Below are 24,024 nucleotides of genomic sequence, written 5' to 3'. Positions count from 1 at the left end.
TTAACATGACAGCTTCTTTTACGTGATAACTGTTTGTTGCTTCTCTGCAAGGTGGTAGTGAAACAAAGGGATGCTGCCAAAATGCTTTATTTGTGAAAAGTCCACATGCATCTCAGTGTATCAGCATACAATTAATCCATTCACTGATGATGATCTCCAATGCTGAGGTGGACCTCTTCCTTGGCCTAGGGTAGTACCCTCAGCTGTGGGTAGGAACTAGAGCACTACAGGTAAATTGCATAACCTGTGCATTATTTGTCAAACTGGAACAATGGTTTGCATTTATTACAGCATGAATGCCAGACTGGGTTGAGGTATCTTGGGTTGGGTTTCCATTCACAAAAGGACACCTTTGGATCCAACACCAAAAAGGGGGCGGGGATCAATTACAGCTATAAAAAAATTCAAAGATACAAAAGACACAAAATGTTGTCTTAGGTGTGCCGCAGCAACAGTAACTACCAAGCAGTTACACAATATTAATTGATGGATATTTCCTCCAAAATGCATTGAGAACCAGAGTTACCTTTTCAGCTGCCATTTTTGCCTTTGGATTCAATCCTTTCCTTTCATGATGCCATGTAGTCACACTTAACAGTATGCAGCATTTTCCTTGTAAAAAAAAGCCCCCAATTATGTTAAGAATTCTTCTTGCCAGCCCAGACTTCCAACTCAGCTAAGACCACTGATAGCTACTTCATTTGTTTAACACCATCACTCCTTACTTCATTTGTTTAACATCATCACTCCTTGCAATTATTCTAGAGCGATCCCTACATCAGTGAAGAGATGGGTGGGTGTTACATGGTTTGGTCAGATCAGGGACGGAGTCTTTTGCGATAAGCAAGTGAGGGTTCTACTGTTTCCATGATGCCTCTGTTTACATCTGAGCAACTATCAGATATTTTGGGATGGAATTACATGTATTCTTCACAAACACACATTTCCCAAAAACATATTTCAGGACTGTTTGCCAGTGTAATTATTTGCTTCAATGTGATTATGTCTGAATGAGACCCACAAAGAGAAATAATAGAATGCATTTGATTTTGTGGGGTTGATTTCAGGCCATTTGAAACACTGCAAGGTAGCAAACAAGTTTTCCACAAAATATATAGTTAGGCAGGTTTACTGTGGGCAGTCCTGGCTTTCTTAAAGGCATATTGTCAGAGCTGGCTCCAGGTCCCAGCTCACAGAGGACCAACGCTAGCCGGCAGTAATGTACAAAAGTCTTTATTGAAGTACAGTCTCCATTTTCAAGCCGCAGCGCCCCAGCTCTACGTCTAGGGGTTAGATCGGCGAAGCTCCATCTGAGTCTCCGCCCCCTGTACACCAGTTTAAGATTCTAGCCTTACTCCACCTCTTCCGTCTCTCCTTTCTCCTCTGGGTCCTGCTACCCCCCGGGGTCCCTTCCTTCCTGGATTCTTCTGACGCTGACGTTGACCCCCCTGACTCCTCCCCCTCTTTTCGGCGGGCTTTGGGACCTGGCTCCCTATCCGGGCTGCCAACTGCGCCGCCCTCCTGTACATTTGAACTTGGCGCGCGCGCCCAGCCTTCAACCTTCCTCTCGACCGTTTCCTCGCTCCCCGATGGAGGCGTGGCCAATCCTGACTCATGTCCTCCCACTGGCAGTGCGCCGCCTGATCCCGATGCCTGGGACTCCTCCCCCCTACTGCACTCTGGTGTGGACGCTGGTCCTGATTTCCAACTGCTGCTCTCTGAGTCCCCTCTGGCCCCTTCTTCCTGGGGTGTCCCCCTAGGCACCCCCCTTGCTCTGACCATGGGAGCCCCTTTCTGTGAATCTTCCGATTCGCTGGAAAGACTCAGAGACCTCGGACCGCTGTCATCGCTAACATTTCCTTCGGACTCCTCCCCCTCGCTCTCTATTTCCTCCCTTTCCTGTGCCTCTGCTCCTGAACCCCTGACACATATATTTATGAAGTATGTTTCTCCAAGTATATGCGTTTGTGTGTTTTATATTTTTGCTTGTATACTTAAAAACCACAATGTGAGAGGTGGTGCATAGTGAACAGAAAATAAGATTTCTGTTGGTTCCCACACACCTTGCAAAGTCTGTGAGGATTTGGAATGTATAACAACTACAAGTCCTAATCATCCTCTCCTCCACTGAAATAATTCCAATGTACTTAGTGTGGAGATTATGCCACAATTTGCCCTGCCTCTCTTGTGTATGGAGTAGCAAGAAAAAGTTTTTAACATTACTGTATCATTGTACAGTTTAAATCCATGGCTCAGCATGTTAACTTTATTGTTTGTGTGTGTGTATGTATATATATATAGGCAGAAAAGGGTCAAATGCAAAGGAGAACAAAGACTAATGGGCTTAACCTATTTGGGGTTAATGAGATATTCAAGTAGTTTGTGGTCCATTTTCTATCTCACGGTATGCTTGTCCTTATATTTCAGCATACGATGAAGATTTTGAAGCAGATGAAGATAAATCAGATGGGAAAGTTAATGAAGAAGGACAGGCTGGTGATCAAATGAAAAGAATGTCAAAGTCACCCTCAGATGATGAAAAAGATAATTTAGACCATGAAAAGGAGAATAAAAAGTCATCACTGAAAGCTTCGCGGGCCTCTGACAGTGAACGAGATGAAAGTGATGGATACACCGGGAGTGACTTGGAGGAGGAGAGAAAACAAGGTTAGTTGTTTTCCTTAGAGTGGCGTAGAATGAATGGCCTGATGCATGTTTAACTTGTTACATACGCCCTGTAATGGGTTATCTATTTTGTGGTTCACATTTAAGTACCCATTTGAATTACGATTGCTAAATTGATATAGAATGTGCCAGTCAGCACAAAATAAGCAAAGTCTCCCAAGCTGCTTCTTTAAACCTCTTTTATCTCTCAGGTACTATATGAGAATGGCCAGATAGGCGGCAGCTAGAAGAGGAAATTTGGGTCTCTCTTCTCCAGTGTGTGTGAAGACAGAAATTAAGCTCTCTCTTTCAGACCACTTCCTTTGTTCCTCTCGAAAGGTTTCAGTCTCACTCCAGAACCCATTAACTTGGACAGGAATTTATGATGCCCATTGAGAAGCACGGTGTTATAATTTTTATTTAAAGCGTGCCCATGCTCACCTTGAATTGTGGATGTCCAACGTTGTGTAGAGTGGAATAGACCTCTGGCCTTCTCAAGCTCCCAAATATAGCTGGTGGGGGCGGGGGGAGAGGGGAGGAGCACACAGGGCTGGACCAAGACATGTTGGCACCTGAGGTGGACCCCAGGACGACTCCTCCCCCTCCCTGCCAGGCTTGAAGGAGGCCAGGGACAATGCAGTAGAGTAAGATCAACATTGGGTTCTGTTGCCCTGGGTGGACCCTGGACCCTGCCTCCTGAAGCAGTCTCCTCACCTTGCCTCGTGGGTGGGCTGCCCCTGGGAGTACAGGTTTCCTTTTTTTACCTTGCCTTCCCCTCTCATCCTTAAGACCTCCCACTTACACAGGAAATACATCTCATGTACTGCTAATTTCAGACAATGTTTGATTATTGTGATCCATAGATTATGGGCCTGCTCAGACACTTCTGTGCACTACTGCGAGACCAGGACCTTAGGGAAGGGGCTGTTGTTGAGTGGTGGAACATCTCCTTCAATGCAAAAGCTCCCAGATTCAACTTGATAATGGGAATGTCCCCTGTATGAAACCCTGGAGAGCCACAGTGTAGGCAGTATTGCACTAGATGGACCTATGGTCTGTCTCAGTATAACAGACCCTTCCAAGTGTCCCTATTTTCCAGGGACATCCCTGATTTAGAGAAGCTGTTCCAGTTTCTGATTTGATCCTGGAATGTCCTGCTTTTCCCTAGGGCATCCCTATTTTCATTGGAGAAATGTTGGAGGGTATGGAGTTATCCGACCCCCAAGCCGTCTGAAGACAATCCTGTATAGGGAAGTTATTTTCAATGCTTAATGTTTTATTATGTTTTTATATATGTTGGAAGCCACCCAGAGTGGCTGGGACAACCCAGGTAGATGTGTTGGGTATAAATAGGAAGATTATCATTATGGAATGGGTCGCCCCTATTTTCATCGGAGAAATGGAGGGTATGGTATAAGGCAGATTCGTATCAGGAGCAGGCCTCGCATGTAGTGTGCTCCCACTGCTGATGTGATATCATATCACCCTGTCCTGCAGTGTAGAACTCTGCACAAACTTCCCCCTGCAAGATCCTTTTCAAACATAAATATCCAGACACCTGTAGACGAGGCTACTTGGGGATACTTTGTCAATGTTTGTCAGTGCTCCTTCTGTGTTCCTGTGTTCCAATTCACATATGCAATGAATCACTTGTGTCTTTTTGACATGAGCACATTCATGGTATTCTGTGAGTTCCTGGCTAAAAGAGCTAAAAGAGAAAGAGCTAAAAGAGCTAAAAGAGAAAGAGCCAATTAATCTGTAATGTATGAACTGGCATAATGTATGAAACTGTGTATAGTTTTCATCATATGAAAAGAAACATCTTGCATGGCAGCCTGTAGATGTCACTTTTGCATTGTATAGTACCAGGCACCAAAAAATGTACCACTGTATATGAAAGTGAGAACCCATAGCAACAATTCTAAGGGCTCTCTCCTGCCATCCCTCTGGGCTCCATAGTAAGCAGGGCTTTCCACAAGCCAAATTCTGGTCAGCGGTTGCAGCGTGACTCCATTTTGATCCAAGAATGACATGCCCACAACCTCAGGGCGATAAATATGCAGTCCTGTGCCTTCTGAGTTCTGTGCAGGGGACAAACACTCAGAATGATGAACCCTAGATAATTGTTACCACGAGGAAATTAAAATGCTGCGGAATTAGTTTTCAGTAGCATAAATAACATTTTTGGTAACCTCTGTCCTCCCCAGTCAGCATAACTGATGGAGATAATTATTTCCTTTATGTATTCTGAGCCGCACACCTTCATAAATAATCTAATGGGAAGCATGTATCTCATTTCCCATTCATTAATACAAACAGCGAAACGGGTCCAAAAGCTAGGCATGCTTGCAAAACAATGGAAATTGCAAGCGTTTTGGCTTTCCATCGGCGCAGACCTGATTTCTTCCTGTTTATTTCTTATCCTGCTGTTTCTTTTTGATACTGCCATAACTTACACAACAGTTGCTTGTCAAACTGGACCAGGCATTCTGTGTTTACTGCTCCCCTGAAATCTCTCCATTGAAATGCCTTCCATTTTGACAGGCTTTATCGGAGAGCTCTTTTCCCAAGCCAAACGTTAATGTAGCTTTTGTATTTGTATTTTCTGTGTGAAATAGGGAAAGGTAAAGCAGCTGACTGGGAAATGGACACTGCTGCGAGAAAGATCCAGTATTTCTATAGGAAGCACAAAAGTCGACGGCAAACTCGGGGTGTCAAACCAGGTTTGCAGTTGGTCTGCATGGACGAATCTTTGTTCTGATCAAAGAGACTTTGATTTCTCTAAGCAGCCAGTGACCATGAAGGATAATCAGCTTGCAGCTTTGCTAATCATTTAAGAAATAATTACATGCTCTTTCTTTTTTAAAAAGCTGGTGTTACTTCTCAGGCTTGTGGTCACATGGTACTAGGTGGCGTGTAGTTGCATTGCCTAAAAATATATATTGTGGCAGCCTTTGTTAATAGCTGGACTGATCTGATAACTGGTATGATTTAAGTCTTGGCAAATCATCTTATCTGGGGAATGAATTTTCCTTTTGCTGAAATTGCTAATAACTCTGAGGGTGCTCTTCCTCTTGAAAATGGCTTGGGTCATGGATAGCTTTCTTTTATGCAGGCATCTATCAGGGCATCTGCCCTCTACCTTAGGGCACATCTCATCGTGGATGATGTACATCAGAGATTGGGAATCTGTGGTCTTTCAGAGTTGTTGCACTACAACTTCTATGAGCCCCAGCTAGCATGGCCAATGGTCAGGGTTGCTGATAATATCTGAAGACTACAGGTTCCCCCATCCCTGGTGTAGATTGTATTTGGTGCTGGGTAGAAAGTCTTGCTTTGTGGCAGGGTCCAATCTAAACAGCTTTCTTCCTGCTCTTTCATTTTCGGATGCATAATTCACTTGCTTCTGATTAAATTCTCTTGTTTGGAATTCATTTATGTATTTTTGTTCCACCCAATGAATATTGCAAAAATGCTTCCTCATTTGCACAAATGGTCCACCCAAGTCATTAGGAGATGAAGAAGAATCTCTTTTACATAGCCTTACATTAATAATGTAGCTGCACAGTAAATACAGCTATTTGGAAACGTTTCCTTGCATCGGAGTGTGACTCGTCGGAATTCAACTTCAAAATGGAGAAGTTTAACATAAAAAGGGACATTATTGTTTCTTTCTTGTTTAGGACAGGGTGCTTTGGCCATTAGAAGCAGGCATATATTAAAAAGTAAGACTTTAATCTTACAACACATATTTGGAAGGAAGTCCCATTGAGTTTTTTTGAGCAGGTAAACTCTGGATTATGCTGCATGCAAGTTCCCCCAATGCATGAAGCTGCTACATGTTTTTCCACTTGCTTCTGTATGGAGGAGACCCAGGTAGCCAGGACTGATATAGGCTCCTCACAATTTACCTAAAGTTAAATAATGTTGACTGATAACTTTCAGTTTGAAGTATTGGGATTAGAAGAAGAGCCACTTCTGTAAATGTGCTTGCAGCTGGAAAACAGTGCTGAGGCTATAATAATAAAATAAATAAAGGTATGTATTTATTGATTTTCTTTTTCATTTCACTCTGGAGGTAAATAACCGTAAGTAGAAAGTGATTCTAGATTTGCCTTGGTTGTTTGACATCACAATTAGGTGGACCTGCTTCTTACAGTAGAGGCTGAAGTTCCCTTAGAACAACATCAGATATGTATGATCAGACCAAAGGTCTGTGTAGTCCAGCCTTCTGTTTCTTATAGCAGCCAGCCACATCCTTCCTGGAAGACCAAATGTCACCCCCTTGAATCTCCATTGATGTGAAACTCAGTAAAATGCATGGACTACTTTTTAGGGTTGAGGACAAGGAAGGTGGCGTACTAAATTTCTAGCTGGATACAGGATTTGTACTCGTGGTTATGAGTAAAGCAAACTATGGAAACCGTGTTTATGTTGTTATCTCATCCTTGGCTCATGTGAATGGTTTCTTTTAAACCATAACATCTTCGTGTGTTTTTGATGCATTTCATTTGCATTTGCATTTGCATTCTGAGTGATTTTGCCCTCACCATCAGTGCATTTGCTGTGGCACACTTTCTAGTTGTTGGAAGGTTACGGTTTCGAATACTGATTTGCTTGATTCTGTAAGCAACTCACATTTACTGTGCAAACCTGATCCAAAGCTACTTTGCAATTCCTTCTGTGCTATAGGATGGAACGTAGCTACTCCCATACTCCCTCTAGGAGAAGACTTAGCTAAGTCAGGAATGATATTTTTCTCCTGCGTTCACTTTTTTTTGAAGCAAATGTGAGTGAGCTCCAATATTCTCTTTTAATTATGAAGGATCTACAAGGTATACAAAGAAAGAATAGGTTTGAACATTGATATACGTATAAGGAAATGAACATAGGATTAAATCGGCCTGTAGTTATAGTGGTTTGAAGTGGTGTGCATGAAGGAAGGCTTTGTTTGTGACACCTGTCACTGCTACAGTGCCTGTAGCACAAGTGTTCATGGGGCTGACTTGGGGTTTTCATTATTAATCCGCTACATGCACTCAATTAATTATATTAAGACACATAACAAGCTGCACTTCTGGATAAGTAACTGATGAAGCCAGTAGTAAATTTCTTTTGACTATTGTTTCCTCAACCGTATGCTTTGTACAAAAATATGCTTGGCTGCTCGTGCGTGCTCTGCTGCTGCTGCTATTTAACATTAATTCAGCATGCCATTCATTAAGCAGTTTTAAAAAATAGTTTTGTTTTAATTGTGGATTTAACTGGAAGCAGAGTAGATCTTGGCCCCTATACTCACTCCCAGCAGGGAGTTAAATAATGCACTCTGAGTTTTACAGATGAACAAATTTCAGATAAGTAGCATTTAACAAAAAATCCTGACCCATTTTGTGTGATAGTAATTGATCCATTCAGAGCAGAAATCCCAACGAGATATAACTTAAGTGGAATGATCATGCTAATTGGATAGGCGTGACAGTCTTTATTGAAGTGTTTTATTAATAGCATGCAAGACTGGTTAGGAAATGTGTATGTTTTGTAGCTAGAGGCTGTAGAAATGAGATGACCAACCATATTGGGTTAGCACTCGCTATCACTTCAGTGATTACAGTTTTCATCATCATGGGCACCAGCCATAGCTTTCTTTGTTTTCCCATCCAGAAGTAGTTCAGTAACTACAGCGAAGCCATATAGGATTGTCTGCAGTTTCAGAGGAGACTGCTTATCATTCAAAAGAGACTGTCAGAGTAAAATTGGATATGACAGACCCAATGTTGTGCCGTGGACGAAAGCTTAGTGTGGTTTTTTGGTTGTCAGTTTGTCGCTTGCCAAATGCAAACAATAGCAGTCCACTTTACAGTGTTGGTGTTATGTGAACAATTAACAGCAAATAATTAATTAGAAATGCCCCTGGGGACTGAAGGAGCTGATTCTTGAAATCTTATCTGGTGGGGAAGGAGCTGTAGGTTCTGAGATGGGAGCTGGAGATTGGGAGCTGCACTTGTGTCACCCTCAAGTACGTATGCAAACCAAATCAATACAGTATTAGGGCATTTTCTTCCTTCCTCCACTTCCTGGAATTCCCTTCTGTGGGTAAACCCACAATCACAAAGCCTCAATGACTGGTGACGATGAGGTGAGAAGAAATCATAAGCAGTGCCATTGCAAGATTGACTCTGGAGGATAAATAGCAGTGTGAATACAGGGGTTTTAATCAGAACTGTGGCATGGGCAGGAAGTCAAATCTCCCTTTCCTATGTGCGTGGTCTTGATCTTGAGGGATGCCCCCTGAAGATGTAATTTAACATTTAAAACTAGACACATTCATTGTCATCAATCCGTTCGCATTTGTCTGGGTTGGCCTTTAGACTTTGCTTTCTCCCCAACATTCATTCTGCAAGTATAGTGATCCCCCTCCTCCTGTTTGGGGGCCAGTAAACATTCTTGCCTCCCCCCCATGTGCATTCTGAAGTGGTATGGTCTAGGAATGCTTACTTCATGTTAGGGTGCTGATCATGTATTTTGTCTCTGAGTCACATGTTGCATATTTGTTATCCTTCTTGCAATCCTTTGAACTACTAGAAACCGGTGGTTTGTGGCCAGTTTAGCAGGAATCACTGAGAGTGTGACAATGATATGGCAGGCCTCTGCAGCTGTTCATGAGTAGCAAAAAGAGTAAATGTCCCATCAGTGTTCTAGTTCCATACAACTGAAGACTACCTCTATGAAGCCCTGCTCTCGGTTCTGATGTGCTAATAGATTAGTTTCATTTAACAACCCTGTATCCCAATTGTAAACATAGTACTCTGCACATGAAAAAATGAGAAAATAGGTCAAGTAATTCTTTCTGTTGGTGTAACAGTGCTCCTTACAGAATGACAATAAAGCACCCATTCGGGTCATTTTTATTGACACAGTCTAAAGCCATTACTTTAGAAGTTTTAATATATCTGTTGGCTTGATTTGTGTAATGTCGCCCAACTGCTGTTGGTGAGAATTGGATTCTCTTACTTCCTGGAGCAGTTTTCAGCAAGAAACAAAATAAGTTTCTGTCTCTAGTGTGTTGTTCCGCGCTGGAGGATGTGCTTCGGACATTCATTCCTAAGCAGATTTCCATCCTTGCCTTAGTCGCCAGGAAAAATGGAAATTAGAGACACCTTCTGAAAACATTTACTAGAAGCCCATTTCTCCCTTCTTTCCACCGTCCCCCAATATCCAGACTTTATTGTCTGTAAGTTCCAGCCAATCAAAGGAAGCTCAGATACAGTATAGCAGGGCCCTGAAATACATGAAAGTAGCTGTTTTATTGACACCTCAAGATGGCTGAAAGTGATTTCGCCTCTCACTGTCCTTGCCACTGGCACGCTTTGCAATTGTGGAGAATCACAGTTTTGAAAACGAACTTAGTTGATTCTGTAAACAACTGAAGTTAACTGTACAAAACTGTTCCAGAGCTACTGTGAGATTCCTTCTGTGCTAGGACGTAACAAAGTTACTCCAAGACTCGCCCTAGAAGAAGACTTGGCTAGGTCAGGAACAATAGCTTTCTCCTGTGTGCTCTCTTTTTGAAGGAAGTATGAGTGAGCTCCAATATTCTCTTTTCATTATGAAGGATATACATGGCATGCAATCAAAAAGCAGAGTGAAAGCTTTGAACATTGAGATGTAGCTATTTTCCTGAAACCTCAAGGTGGCTGAAAGAGGCCTTGGCCTTAGTCATGACATGATGGTGACCAGAATAAAAGATTGTGTGCATTTGTTAGAATGTTGCTTTCCCCTACGTTTCCCTTAAATACCATAAACTAATGAAAGGAGGGAAATGGGGACACCTTCTGGGCTGGCATCAGAACCCAGCATCCTTGGGCGTTTGATGCCCAGCAAGGCCCATCAATGATGCCTCTCCTAGTCCCCTCATCTTCAGACAGATTCTGGCAGGATACTCAAAGCAGCACTAGACAGCTGGGTCTATCTTCCTTTTCTTTTCTCAGTTTCCCTTACAATGATGCTACCTTGAAGGCATTCTTTGAAATTAACATTTGCTAGGTCCATCTAGAGTGGTATTAAACTAGCACATCCTGTCAGTGCATGGATTTTTGCTTGCGCAGTAGGGCTTGCCTCCCTCTCCTCCCCTAATACCCCAGCCCCCAAACCTGCTGCATTGGGTTGGGGGAACAGATTTGGGGGAAGTGTTGTGGGGAGAAGGAGAGAAGATCCCATTGCTCAAGCAGAAATCCTTGCACTGACTGAAGATTCACATAGTGGTACACTGGATACCACTCATAGGGAAGAATTCAGTGTCTCACTATGTTGTTCTGTCCAGACCAGCATTGTAGCTTGCCAAATGGAACAATCTCCTCTGCATGCTGTTCTGGGGTTTCTCCTGCCCCTGCCCCTTGAACTAATGGTAGGGGAAGGGGGCAGGGCATGCAAGGAGAGGAGGTGGAAATGCCCTGTTGCACAAGTGGAAGTCCTTAGGTGGGCTTCCACTTACAGAACTCATCAGTTGAATTCCACCCTTAGGGTTTTCAGCACATAGTTACAGAGGATTTTGAGGGACTGCAATGCACATATTTCCTTGACTCTGTTTTTACTAAAAAATAAAAATAAAATTGAAATGACGATAGGAGCCTGTCCTTCATAAATAATAATAAAACGATGGTCCGCTCCAATCTGTGCACTTTCTTGACAGCTTTGAATTTCAGCAGCTGGTGCAGGTCCAAATGAAGGCGAAATTTCTCCAAATGTGGAAGATTTTAATAGTGTCTCTAGATAAATGAGAAAAGGTAATCCTTATTTTTCCATGCAATATTTTTGTTGAGCGCAGGCAGAGAACGGGTCAGAGAAGACTGAACGTATGGTTTTCAAATCCTTGTAGGCCATAATCCTGTGAATAAATCAGGATGACTCATTAGCTGGAAAGCAGTGCAGGCTGTTTTTGCTGAGGCAAACAGCTATTTCTGTATCAGGCTGTTTATGTTTTCAAAAAACCTGATAATATTTTTAATGACCTGGGTTGCTGAAATGTCTCATGGCCTTTTACACACTTCGAGGCTGAAATCTAATGCTGCTTTAAGTTGGCTTTTGCACATGTCTCAGAGGCAAATGGCAGCAGAACAAGCGTGAATCACTCAAGCGCTCTGTTTAACCACATCCATATTCTTGTGTTCAGGGAGGAAAAGAGATAGATCCTTCCAGGTATGATATGCATTTTCCAGATGGATAGGTAGAATTATGCATCTTCTCTGTGTGCGCGTTGTATACATTGTCCCTTCAGATGAGAACCTCCCTTGGGAGATGGGAGTGGAAGTATGAGTCAGTCTTTCTTCTCCTTTCACCATTTCTAAAGAACATTCAAAGAGACACTGAAGCTGAAGGTATATTTATTATTAAATTATTAAAAGTGTTTCTGCTTATCTTTCCAATCCAATAGATGGCACTCAAGGCCTCCTTTCATACATTTGATAGTATTAGCTGGCACCAATGACAAGCTTCAAGCACAAGATGTGATAAGGTTCCCTATGTCTGTGTTTTGACCAATGACAAGCTGCCATAGATAATTAAATCTTATCACTTTCCAGCCTGGTTTTTAATTTGCTGCAATTTTCTGAGGGAGCGATTTGTGTTAACCTACAACTGGTCCACACAAAATAAGACACACATGGGTGCCTTTTAAAGCAGCTGTCTCTGTGTAGCATGTTGAAGCTTTTCCCTTTTCTTTTGAAGGCTATGGTGACATTTAAAAAAAACATGCTACCCCACCCTGAAGTATGCAGCAAATTTTTGTGTGTGCGCCATTGGGCTGGAAACAATCTTTAAATAACCTTCATGTTGTGTGCTTGTTTGCACCAGCCCTAACACATTTCTTCTCCTGCGTTATTACATTACCATGTGGATTAATGTGAAGACTCACCTTGAAAGTCCTGGTTGATGAAGACAGGCTAGTTGGAGGAGCTAGATGCTCACATTACTTCTGGGTCTCTATCTGCTTTGTTGCTAAACATATCTCCTTAAGTCATCAGGAGTGTTGATCCAGTATCCACCAGTAACATTCATCCCCCCAAAATAAAACATCCATTCAGTATCTTATGCTGAGGGTTATGTTAATATTTATCAAATGCTTTAAGTGACGCTGTCCATTTGTTAGAGTGCTGAATCTGGACCAGTGTTAGTGAGTTCTGGCTCCAATTGGTTTACTGGTTGACTATGTACATTGATTAGCTATATGTTCTACAGCCTTGCTTCCCATATGGAAAAGAGAGATTTTAATGACCACCTCACAGTAGTGTTTCATTCATTCTTATAATATTCACTGGAAAATGCTTTACATTACAGAAGTGCAATGAAAGAATAAAGAAAACCCTGCATTTTTGCTCAAGTAAACATGTTTTCCTCCCCACTCCCCTTTACAAAAGAATCACAAGCCCTGCAGAATATTCAGAGCAGCACAGATGGAAAGAATAATTTAAAATATTAGCAAAATTTACAAGTAATTATCGGAAGCAGGCAGGACATGAAAGGAGCTCAGAACTCAGAACTGCATTTGATAGAAAACACAAGAATATAATACGTTACAGTATTGATTTTAGTTTTGTCTATAACGGATTTCCAATGGATTCTATTATTCAGTTGAAATGTTAGGTATCTGCAAATGAATGAACTTTGTTTGTCGAGGATTTATTGCAAATGAAATTAGAAGCTGCAGCATTTTATAAAGTGATACTGAGTAGTCCTTAGTCTCAATCCATGCTTGAGCTTTCCCTTAACTGGGTGGCATTATCAGAAAAGACTACATAAGTGTCCAGCCTGAGCAAGGTGTCTGCTCTCAGTTCTTGGATACAGCGACAAGGTTGTAGAGCAATCAGACAAGGATAAGGCTAGAGCAAGTCAGGTCTGAGGGGCCAAAGGTAGGGGCATAATCAGTGCAAGGGACATGGATAAACTAGGGCTAGGACAAGGCACTCATCACAAAAAAAGTTGTTTGGACTGATGGGGCAGCTCTCAGGCCAGACCATTATAGGCCCAGGTGTGCAGGCATTGATTGACCTGTCAATGCAGCTGATAGCTACTTCAGTCTAGTTGGGGCTCATGCCCTACAGTTAGGGCTTAGCCTCACTTACCTTTTGCCCCACTCTTTCCAGGCATAGGTTCATGCTTAAAAGTACCGTGTCCAAGCATTTTTAAAAAATGCCCCAGAGCTTTCCCCACAAAAAACTTCTCTTTAGTTCTCCATTGGAGCAAATGTCAATTCAGGTTTTTTGCTGATTTCCTGGAAAAAGTGGAGGAAAGATATGTGTGGAGAAGCCCTTCGTCTGCCTGGTTCAAGACCTCCTTTCCTCAGTGCCTTGCAGTAAATGAAATACCGGTACTTTCTGAGATCTCACAGGATCATCTTGGTCCTCGTGATACTTTTCCTGATTTGCAGTATACACTCAAGTTGAGTTTCTAACATTGTGGTCTTAACTCCCAAGCATTTGGAGTGATTTGGCTTTTCAATTTCCTTTTTACCAACCTCCTCATTTTGGGGACATTTCCTCTTTTGAAATCAAATGTGACCTTGTTGGATTTCCTTGGAGACCTAGCCATTTACATGTATATTTAATTTTACAGCTTAATGGTCACTGTTCCCCATTGGCTCAACAATGCTTAAATCTTGCACCAAGTCCTGTATGCCACTCAAGATTAAGTCTAGGGTCACTGCCCTTTTGGTCAGTTCCAACACCAACTGTTCTGGAGCACTGTCATTTAGAATACCTAGAATTTTTATCTCTTTGCCATGACTAGAACACATATGTAGCCAGTCTATGTGAGGGTAGTTGAAGTCACCTGTTACTACAATGTTCCACTTTTAGACGCTACCTTGATTTCATTCATCATCTCAAGGTCTCCTTAAGCATTTTGCCACTGACCTAGCAGCTGCAATTTTATTCTGAATTGTAATTTTATTGCCCCTCCCCTTTTTACACCACCTTGTGCATGAAAGGTGTTACAGATATATTTCAGAAAAAATAAAAACGGTTACTGATTTTTTTCTGATACTGTGTTTTAGAGCACAGGAATCATTGAGCAAAAGCAAAGTGAATAAGGATTTCAGCAAAACTTTGCATTTTCATCTTAGGCACAGGCGCTGATGTTGAAGATCCTCAAGTGAAAGACCCAGGCAAACACACCCCAAAACAGACAGACAACTCCTTCTAAAAGGAGTTACACAGCCTCCCCCCCCCCCCACATTAAATACAACAAGAAAAGGAAGCAGATAGATCACTGCAGTGAAAACAAGCCTCTCTTGCCTGGCATAAAAGTAACTAGGGAATATTGGAGACAGCTTTATGCTGATCTTTAATGTACCCATAAGAGCAGACTCAGAAGCAGGAAGTTCTTAACTACTCAATCCCCAAGAAATATTTTAAAGAGTAGATGCCTAGATTGAACTCATTCTTATAAAACCTGGTGCTTTAGCACTAACCTGAAGGGCTCTCACATCCCCCTAGCAACACTTTGTGCTGCTGTGAAGGGAAGCCTGTTTCACACACAGCCCTAGGTTTCTCCGCAAGACCCTCCAAGCAATGATTTCAAGCGCTGAGAAGAGGTAAGGTGCCATTGAAATGAAATTGTGTTTTACTCTTTGTAGACAGGAAGGTTGCACGCTCCCTCTCCTCCAGCAGCATGCCATACAGCAGCGAAAACGACTCCGACCGCGAGATGGAAAAGCGAGGCCGCAAGCGAGAGAAGACCAACAGACATTCAGGGTATGAAAGTGAAACCGCAAAGACCCAAAGAGAGGAAGGCCAAGGAACCGATGTGGAGGAAGAGCCGGACATGGGGGACGCCACCAGCAAAGCAGCCAGAGACGTGCCACGCACCTCTCACAAAGTCAGGAAGGCAAGAAGTCAAGACTCAAGTCCAGGCAGTGAGGAAGGCAAGGTTGTAGGTTCGGTGCACAGGAGTGTGAGGGACGACAGGGAGAAGGATGTGTTAGGGCATTCTGAACACAGCCGTCGAGGAGACACCAGAAGCAGAGGACCTTCTGAAGATGAGGATGAAGGTGGTAAGTATGGTCTGCAGTCAGAACTCTGATGGGTCCATTGCATACAACTGTGTGGCTTTGCTTGTTCTTGACTGACTGCATCATTTTGCATTCTAAGCTTTGATAATGGCATGTGAAACACAACATTGTATGTTAGAAAGATGTGATTCCCCTCTTCCACCCTCAGTTTACTGTGTGTGCCAAATTGCTGGCAGTGTCATGCTCTGAAACGTCCGTGCCATGCTGTTGTTTCGGGTGCTATAGTTGTGGTCTGTGTGATTTAACATGTAAGGCTTTGGCGAGCTTTCCTCTTGTCTCCATCACTATCGTTTGCATGGCATTTTGTGACAGCTGAATTTATTACTTTCCTCGATGGAAAAGGGAGACAAGCAGGTGAAATGGATCTGAGATCAAGCAGTGCCCAAACTTGATTGCCATCCCGTCTGAAAGCACAGCTGGAGAGGCTATTTATCAACATAGGGAAAAACAATTGCATCAAACGAAGTTAAATCAGTGTATACTTCTTGTAGGTTCAGAGACATAATGACATCTAAACCACATCTTTGTGTGCTTTTATTGTTTGGAGTGATGAATATGTGAGACACGAGATAAAAGTTTCTGTTCCGCATTTTTTTATTGTGAGATTATGGACAAGTTTCATAGCTTTAAACTTAGGAAATTAAAGATAGGAGTATAGGAGTCTGCCTTATATCCAATCAGACTATTCATCCTATCCAGTATTGCCTACTCTGGCTGGCAGAGACTCTCCAAAGCCTTAAGCAGAGGTCATTCATATCACCTGCTATCTGACCTTTCAAACTGGAGATGCCAAGAATTGAATTTGGGGCCTTCTGCACACAAATCACGTACTCTATCAACAAGCTATGGTATGACCCCTCCTCTAAAACCATATATATAATTATTATTATTTTGGATCATAAAATGCATACTGTTTGCACAATCGATTCCTATTTTTTCTGGGTCTAAACCCCTTGGAGGGAAAGAAACAATTAAGTTTGTGTAGTATTATTTTTAACTGTAGATCATAGTGAAATCATTCTAGTCACTTAATATCAACCCATAGTGATGCAGACACGAAAGAAAGCCATAAGTCATGCTAATTCTTCTGATTTGTATTTTTATCTGCAATCATCTGGTGATGAATTATACAGTGATCTTGCTTCCTATTAATAGACATTGATGGTTTATTTCTTATTGCTTTGTGCTGTTCAATGGAATAGATTGGCATGTGCAGAATGTTATGAAAATTGGAATGGTTTGCAAACATCTTTGGGCTGGGTTGCTTTTCATTGCCTTGCAATTTGTTATGTATCTAACACGGAGGAAAATTGAAAAAAAGAGAGCGAAAAGTACAGTTCTGGATGATTATGCTGAATTATTTATGGGTGTTTTAGTTGTTTGAAATCTTTCCCTTCATCCATATGCTGGATTCTCAATGTGAGCAACTTCCCAATTAGACTGTTAGATGAGATGAATATTTAAGTACTGTTGAAGAATGAAGTTATTAACCACTTAACAAGTACACACATAGGATTAAGTGCTCTAATACAAAATGGAAGCATGGAGTAATCATGTGGGTTGAGTTAATGGCCTGCCACAGATTTTAGTGCAGAAGGGTATCATCATTTCTGTTTAGCTCAGATTTCTGAACATGGTAATTAAACGGTTGTTTGATAGTCCTGGATCTGAATTAACATAGCATTTAGCAGAGGATGTCTCCAGACTCTGCTGCTGTGGTAGCTGGAGATGTTGAGATTTTTGCCTGGCTACTGAAATTATCTTCTGCCTCTCCCTTTTTTTCTTTCTTTTTTTGCAAAAAAAAAGGTTTTTTTTGCAGTCTGCTGAATGTCTGCTTGAATAGGGTTGATCATGGCAGATATAGGGGGAGACGAAAGAAAAGGAAAAACAAAAATAAAACGTGTTCAGTGGACTTTATTTTGTAGCAAGAAAGAGAAACCCCCCTACAGAAGCAGGCTTCCATGTATGTTGAGGGTGCGGGTGTCCATTCTGGATGAGCATTTGGATCTGCATCTACATATTGTGAGCTGCCTTGGGTCCTATACTGGTAGAAAGGCAGGACTGAAATAAAATAAAATAAGTACATCTCAGTAATAACAATAATATTAATAATTTTATTCTTTATACTCCACCCATCTATCTGGGTTGCCCCAGCTACTCTGGGTGGCTTCCAGCACTTATAAAAACATAATAAGACATCAGATATCAAAAACCTCCCGGTACAGGGCTGCCTTCTGATGTCTTCTAAAAGTTGTATAATTATTTGTCTCCTAGACACATCCAGACCCTTCTGCCACTGGTTGTAGGCAGCATGACTAGAATGGGATAGGTGCCAGTGTGTGCATAATTTATTGCAGCATCAAGCCTCTCACTGCAATGACCTACCTGTTTCACCCACACTGCAGAACTGGAAGAAAATCATCCTTACACACCAAGTGGTTTAAACTCCTTGTGTACAAGACTTGTTCACAAAGCAATACTGGGGAGGGTTCAGATCCCAATGGGGCTAATGAGGTGTGTACACCTAGGCAGAACCCATCAGGCTTCCTATTTTAAAGAAATCTACACTAATGCCAGAGAGCTTTGCAACTTTCAGCAGTGATTTCTTTTTATATACATGTCGTTTTGGAGACGAGAAGAAGAAGAAATCTTCTGTTTCTGTTTCGGGAATAGTGGTTGCTAAGCTAATAGGAATGCAATATTAATAATACATACTCTGTTAAGAACAAGTGAAATGTAAATAAACTTTATTGCATAAGCACTGAGGTTACAATGAAAATATTAGCACAACTTTAAACTGTGTCATGGCCTAATAAGAATGTGCTGGAAATGTAGCAGAATAGGACATGTTGCTTCTCATGCGTTTAGAAATATCAAATGTTTGTTGAAGCATGGGGATTTGCATTTGGATCTGCCCATGCATCAAAATGAGATGAAGCTCACAAGCTATTTAACCTGTTTAGAGAATTGATGGAATCATTGGAATTGCATCTGGAAACTTAGTATTCAAAAATGTCCTGAGTTTACCTGCAGGTTTTCTATTGTCTTGTTATTTTGGTTTGTGTGCAAATTAAAAATATTTCTGAACAAAAAGATCACCTTATGATCTGGTGGTATTTTTTGTAACTTGTGTGTAGTAGTAGTAGTAGTAGTAGTGGCAGTTGTTGTTTTGTATTGTGGAAATTCCACTGCATGCAATTTTAATATCTGATAGATGGGATGCTATTTACTTTATGTATGTGTTTAATGCATCCATGTGGGTGACATGGATTTTAATTGGCATCCTTAATTGCTAGTAGAGTAACCTGTAAGCCGATGTGTGATCAGCATTTCCCCAATTTCTCTCTTTTGCTCCCTGTTTTGTGATTGTTGTGCTATTTTTTGAAGATGGCAAATCCGTCAAAGAGAAAATAGCTGAGGCCATGGAACATGATCGACTTTTGAGTTCTGAACCTGAACCAAGTGACTCCAGTACGGAGGATGAGGAGGAGGAGAGCATAGCTAAGAAAGATAAACATAAAGGAGATAAACATAAAGGTAAAATCAAATGATAAAGCCTTAAGTGCCACAACCCATTCCAAAACTGGTTGATCTTTATTCTTTTTATTTTATACTCTCATCTCATCCTTCTTTTAATTTCCTTCATTTTGTAGTTTTGATTGTTTCTGAATAACTAGCAACAAGAAGGTTGCTTGTTAGGTTGTTTGGAGGCTGGCTTGTGCATTTGAGTGTTTTTGTGTGCTTTGCCATGTCTGATACAGCAGATTTCTTAAATTCTTAAAGCTGCACTGATCAGACTTGAACCACCAGGTTAGAATGAACCCACCTTTTAACTAGTATTCCCATTAAGGAAGAGCAAGCAAGCACCAAAAATGCTTCCTTCTGCTAGATGGTATGGGAAGATGTGGAGCAGAATCAACAACGCATGTCCTGCAATGTCCGGTTTGAGCCTTAATTACCCAAATTCTACTTGAAAGTCTTGGCCTACGTGATAGATAAGCATGTGCTTGATTAGACTAATGGAGGAGGATAAAGAAGAAAGCTTTTGATGTTTCCTCCTACTTCACACTATACTTTACAAATTTTACAATTTCCATAAACAATTTTGTCACTAGGGAAATGGTGGTTTTTCCTAATAATACTGCTTCACTCCCCTCACTACCTCCCTTGACCTTCTGGCTGAATTATAACCACTCTTTCCAGCTCTATTCCCCTCAGATGCAGCTTTTTGATTCCAGGATTTGTCTGGTATGATTGCATTGTTCATTGAACATCACACATAAGGGCATAGATGGATGCCATCAGCACTTCAGCTCCTACAATTTTTCCTGCAAAGTGTTTAGATTATACAAGCATACAAGTCAGGAAGAAACCATTTCTCTGTATAGATGTCAATATGATTCTTTCCACTCCTTTATATCCTTTAACATTTTAGAACATAATTTTTCAAATGTAGTTTATCAAGCATAATTAATAACATGTAGGCTTGTGAAGTATCTCCCAACTTAATGACAACAGCTCCAATAGGAAAAATAAAGTTAGGCTGCAGCCTATATACCCTTTGCTGGGTGGAAAATTGGACATGCATAGGATTGGACAGCCAGTTCCACTACTGAAATCAATGAGAACAGTTAATACCAACCTGCATAAATTTCATTAGTATCAAATGCACTTTGCACAATGAGTCTTTTTTTGATCAGGGTGTGGAGTAGTGCTCCCCTTTCTTTTGATACTGGGGTCCCAGTTGTTTTTTGAGCACTCCATTCTCCCACTTGTGTGTTAGTGTGTGTGTACGTATCAATATTTACCGGTATATGCTTGATTTAATGGCTGCCAGATGCCTTTCATCTCTGCAGTGCTATCATTCAGCAACTCTTCACTTGGTATGGAGCTATTCTGCAAGATGAACTTGCTGTCTGAGTATTTATATTCCAGTTTCAGTAACATGGCTAATTTCTTTCAATATCTGTTCATGGGCAAGGCTATTGGGAAAAGAAGGGTTGACTGACAACTTTCTGCTTATACAGAAATTGCTGCTTCTAAAAAATGTGGGAGGGGGCAGAAACATGTGGCAGTTTCTTAAGCAGGACAAAATGGGTCAAAGCAGGAGAAGGCTCCCTCCTGCATTATTGTGCCTTGACCTCTATAGAACCATGTGGGTCCAGAAAATTAGCATGTCCAGTGTATTCCCACGAGGTAGCTTCCTTCACACATCAGTCCCTCATGGGTTAATCCACACAATCTAGCCCACAAGTTGTCAGTGCAGAATCTCATCAGATGATTCACAATGGCTAAGCCAAGCCATTCTCTGAAAGGAAGGTTGAAAAATACGACACCTTTCATTGCAATGTATTTTTTTTAAAAAGAAAAAGCCCAACCCAACACTGATAGAGTTATCACAATTACAACTCATGCTGTGCTTATTTTAATAGTGCCAGATGGAGCTTCCTTGGCAAAAGAATCGAGAGCGCTTGAATCACAGAAGGTTGCGGGGCAAGTGGAACATGCAAGACAGATGGTGGGCAAGGAAAGAGCACTTGACGAAGAGGAGCTTGCCGATGAGGAAGGCCCCGAAGAAACAGCTTTGGGAGAAGAATTGCGAGGCAAAGATGTAACAGCTCGTAAAGCAAAACGAGCAGGAAATAAGGAGCTTGCAGCAGAACTGGAGGATGAAGCAGTAGTAGAATCAGATTTGGACAATGCCAAAAAAGAAGTTATGCATCAGGAAGGAAAGGCAGCTGGGGGAAAGGCAAAAGCAGAGAAAAAGCTCAAAAAACCAAAGAGTTCTCTGGGGAAGGGAGAGAAAACACAAGATGAAGAAGAAGCTTTGGGAGATGATATGGAAAATAAGGAAGGCAAATTATTGAAGGGAGGTGTGAAAGACAAAATATACCCGAAAATCCAACTGGAGGATGGTTCTTTTGTGGAAGCAGAAGACATGGCTCCGGGGTCAAACCTTGAAGGGGTTGTCTCCACAGATGAGGAAAAAGCAGCTGTTTCTGGAGCCCTAGTATATGGCGGCAAAGGTGTCAGACAAGGAGTTTCATCTGAAATGGAGGAAATAGTCCAAGACATTTCAGGCCTGTGGGGGGGTGAGACCAAAAAAACATCTCCAGAAGTGAAACAGAAGAAAAAAATGTCTAGAGACGAAGGTTCAGCTCAACAGAAAGTAGCACCTTGGGTGGGTGAACGCTTTTCGGAAAGTGAGGCTGAGGGGGTCGTTTCAGCAGCAGAAGATGAAGAAATGAGAGACCAGGGAGCAAGAGTAATACGACAGGCAGGGAGGTCAGCAGGCAAGCCAAGTTCAGAAAAAAAGGCTGGAAGGAAAACACACGTAGAAGTGAGAAAGAAGAAAAGAATATCTAGAGATGCAGGTTCAGCTCAAGAGGAAGCAGAACCTTTGGAAGGTGAACCCTTGTCGGACACTGAGAGTGAGGAGGCCATTTCTGGAGCAGAAGATGAGGATACGACAGCCCAGGAAGCAAGAACAATACGAAAGGCAGATAGGTCAGCGGTCAAGCCGAGTTCAGAAAGAAGGGCTGGAAGGAAAATGTATCAACAAGAGAAGAAAAGAATATCTAGAGACAAAGGTTCAGCTGGACAGAAACTGGAATCTGAGGTGGGCGAACCCTTGTCGGACATTGAGGCTGAGGAGGCCATTTCTGGAGCAGAAGATGAAGACACGACAGCCCAGGAAGCAAGAGTAATACGACAGGCAGGGAGGTCAGCAGGCAAGCCAAGTTCAGAAAGAAGGGCTGGAAGAAAACCACACTTAGAAGTGAGAGAGAAGAAAAGAATATCTAGAGATGAAAGTTCAGCTCAAGAGGAACTAGAAGCTTGGGAAGGTGAATCTTTATCAGAGAGCGAGGCTGAGGGGGTCATTTCAGCAGCAGAAGATGAGGATACGACAGCCCAGGAAGCAAGAACAATACGAAAGGCAGGGAGGTCAGGAGTCAAGCCAAGTTCAGAAAGAAGGGCCGGAAGGAAAACACACGTAGAAGTGAGAAAGAAGAAAAGAATATCTAGAGATGCAGGTTCAGCTCAAGAGGAACCAGAACCTTGGGAAGGTGAACCCTTGTCGGACACTGAGAGTGAGGAGGCCATTTCTGGAGCAGAAGATGAGGATACGACAGCCCAGGAAGCAAGAACAATACGAAAGGCAGATAGGTCAGCGGTCAAGCCAAGTTCAGAAAGAAGGGCTGGAAGGAAAACGTATCAACAAGAGAAGAAAAGAATATCTAGAGACGAAGGTGCAGCTGGACAGAAACTGGAATCTGAGGTGGGTGAACCCTTGTCGGACACTGAGAGTGAGGAGGCCATTTCTGGAGCAGAAGATGAGGATACGACAGCCCAGGAAGCAAGAACAATACGAAAGGCAGATAGGTCAGCGGTCAAGCCAAGTTCAGAAAGAAGGGCTGGAAGGAAAACGTATCAACAAGAGAAGAAAAGAATATCTAGAGACGAAGGTGCAGCTGGACAGAAACTGGAATCTGAGGTGGGTGAACCCTTGTCGGACACTGAGAGTGAGGAGGCCATTTCTGGAGCAGAAGATGAAGACACGACAGCCCAGGAAGCAAGAGTAATACGAAAGGCAGAGAGGTCAGCAGTCAAGCCGAGTTCAGAAAGAAGGGCTGGAAGGAAAATGTATCAACAAGAGAAGAAAAGAATATCTAGAGACGAAGGTGCAGCTGGACAGAAACTGGAATCTGAGGTGGGTGAACCCTTGTCGGACACTGAGAGTGAGGAGGCCATTTCTGGAGCAGAAGATGAGGATACGACAGCCCAGGAAGCAAGAATAATACGAAAGGCAGAGAGGTCAGCAGTCAAGCCAAGTTCAGAAAGAAGAGCTGGAAGGAAAACACACTTAGAAGTGAGAGAGAAGAAAAGAATATCTAGAGACGAAGGTTCAGCTCAACAGAAAGTAGCACCTTGGGTGGGTGAACGCTTTTCGGAAAGTGAGGCTGAGGGGGTCATTTCAGGAGCAGAAGATGAAGAAATGAGAGACCAGGGAGCAAGAGTAATACGAAAGGCAGATAGGTCAGCGGTCAAGGCGAGTTCAGAAAGAAGGGCTGGAAGGAAAACGCATCAACAAGAGAAGAAAAGAATATCTAGAGATGAAGGTGCAGCTGGACAGAAACTGGAATCTGAGGTGGATGAACCCTTGTCGGAGAGTGAGGCTGAGGGAGTCATTTCAGGAGCAGAAGATGAAGACATGACAGCCCAGGAAGCAAGGGTAATAAGAAAGACAGAGAGGTCTGCAGTTAAGCCAAGTTCAGAAAGAAGGGCTGAAAGGAAAA

The 24,024-nt window shown here is 42.2% G+C and overlaps 1 protein-coding gene across 3 annotated transcripts in view; it reads left to right on the top strand.

Annotated features, from left to right (window-relative positions):
- The window catches only part of ERICH3 (glutamate rich 3), a 61,312-nt gene that overhangs the window by 32,103 nt on the left and 5,185 nt on the right, over window positions 1-24,024 (top strand). For all 3 annotated transcript variants that reach the window (XM_081008959.1, XM_081008961.1, XM_081008960.1), the window contains 4 exons: window positions 2,428-2,667; window positions 15,293-15,709; window positions 19,115-19,264; window positions 21,160-24,024. The exon at window positions 21,160-24,024 is cut by the window's right edge and continues 1,669 nt beyond it. In XM_081008959.1, coding sequence (XP_080865085.1) covers window positions 2,428-2,667; window positions 15,293-15,709; window positions 19,115-19,264; window positions 21,160-24,024 — 3,672 coding nt within the window. The remainder of the gene's footprint in view (window positions 1-2,427; window positions 2,668-15,292; window positions 15,710-19,114; window positions 19,265-21,159) is intronic.

This window comes from Podarcis pityusensis, assembly GCF_964106645.2.
Source record: "Podarcis pityusensis genome assembly, chromosome: 6".
In the NCBI taxonomy this organism is placed as follows: Eukaryota; Metazoa; Chordata; class Lepidosauria; order Squamata; family Lacertidae; genus Podarcis; species Podarcis pityusensis.
This window is presented reverse-complemented; position numbering and strand designations above follow the sequence as displayed.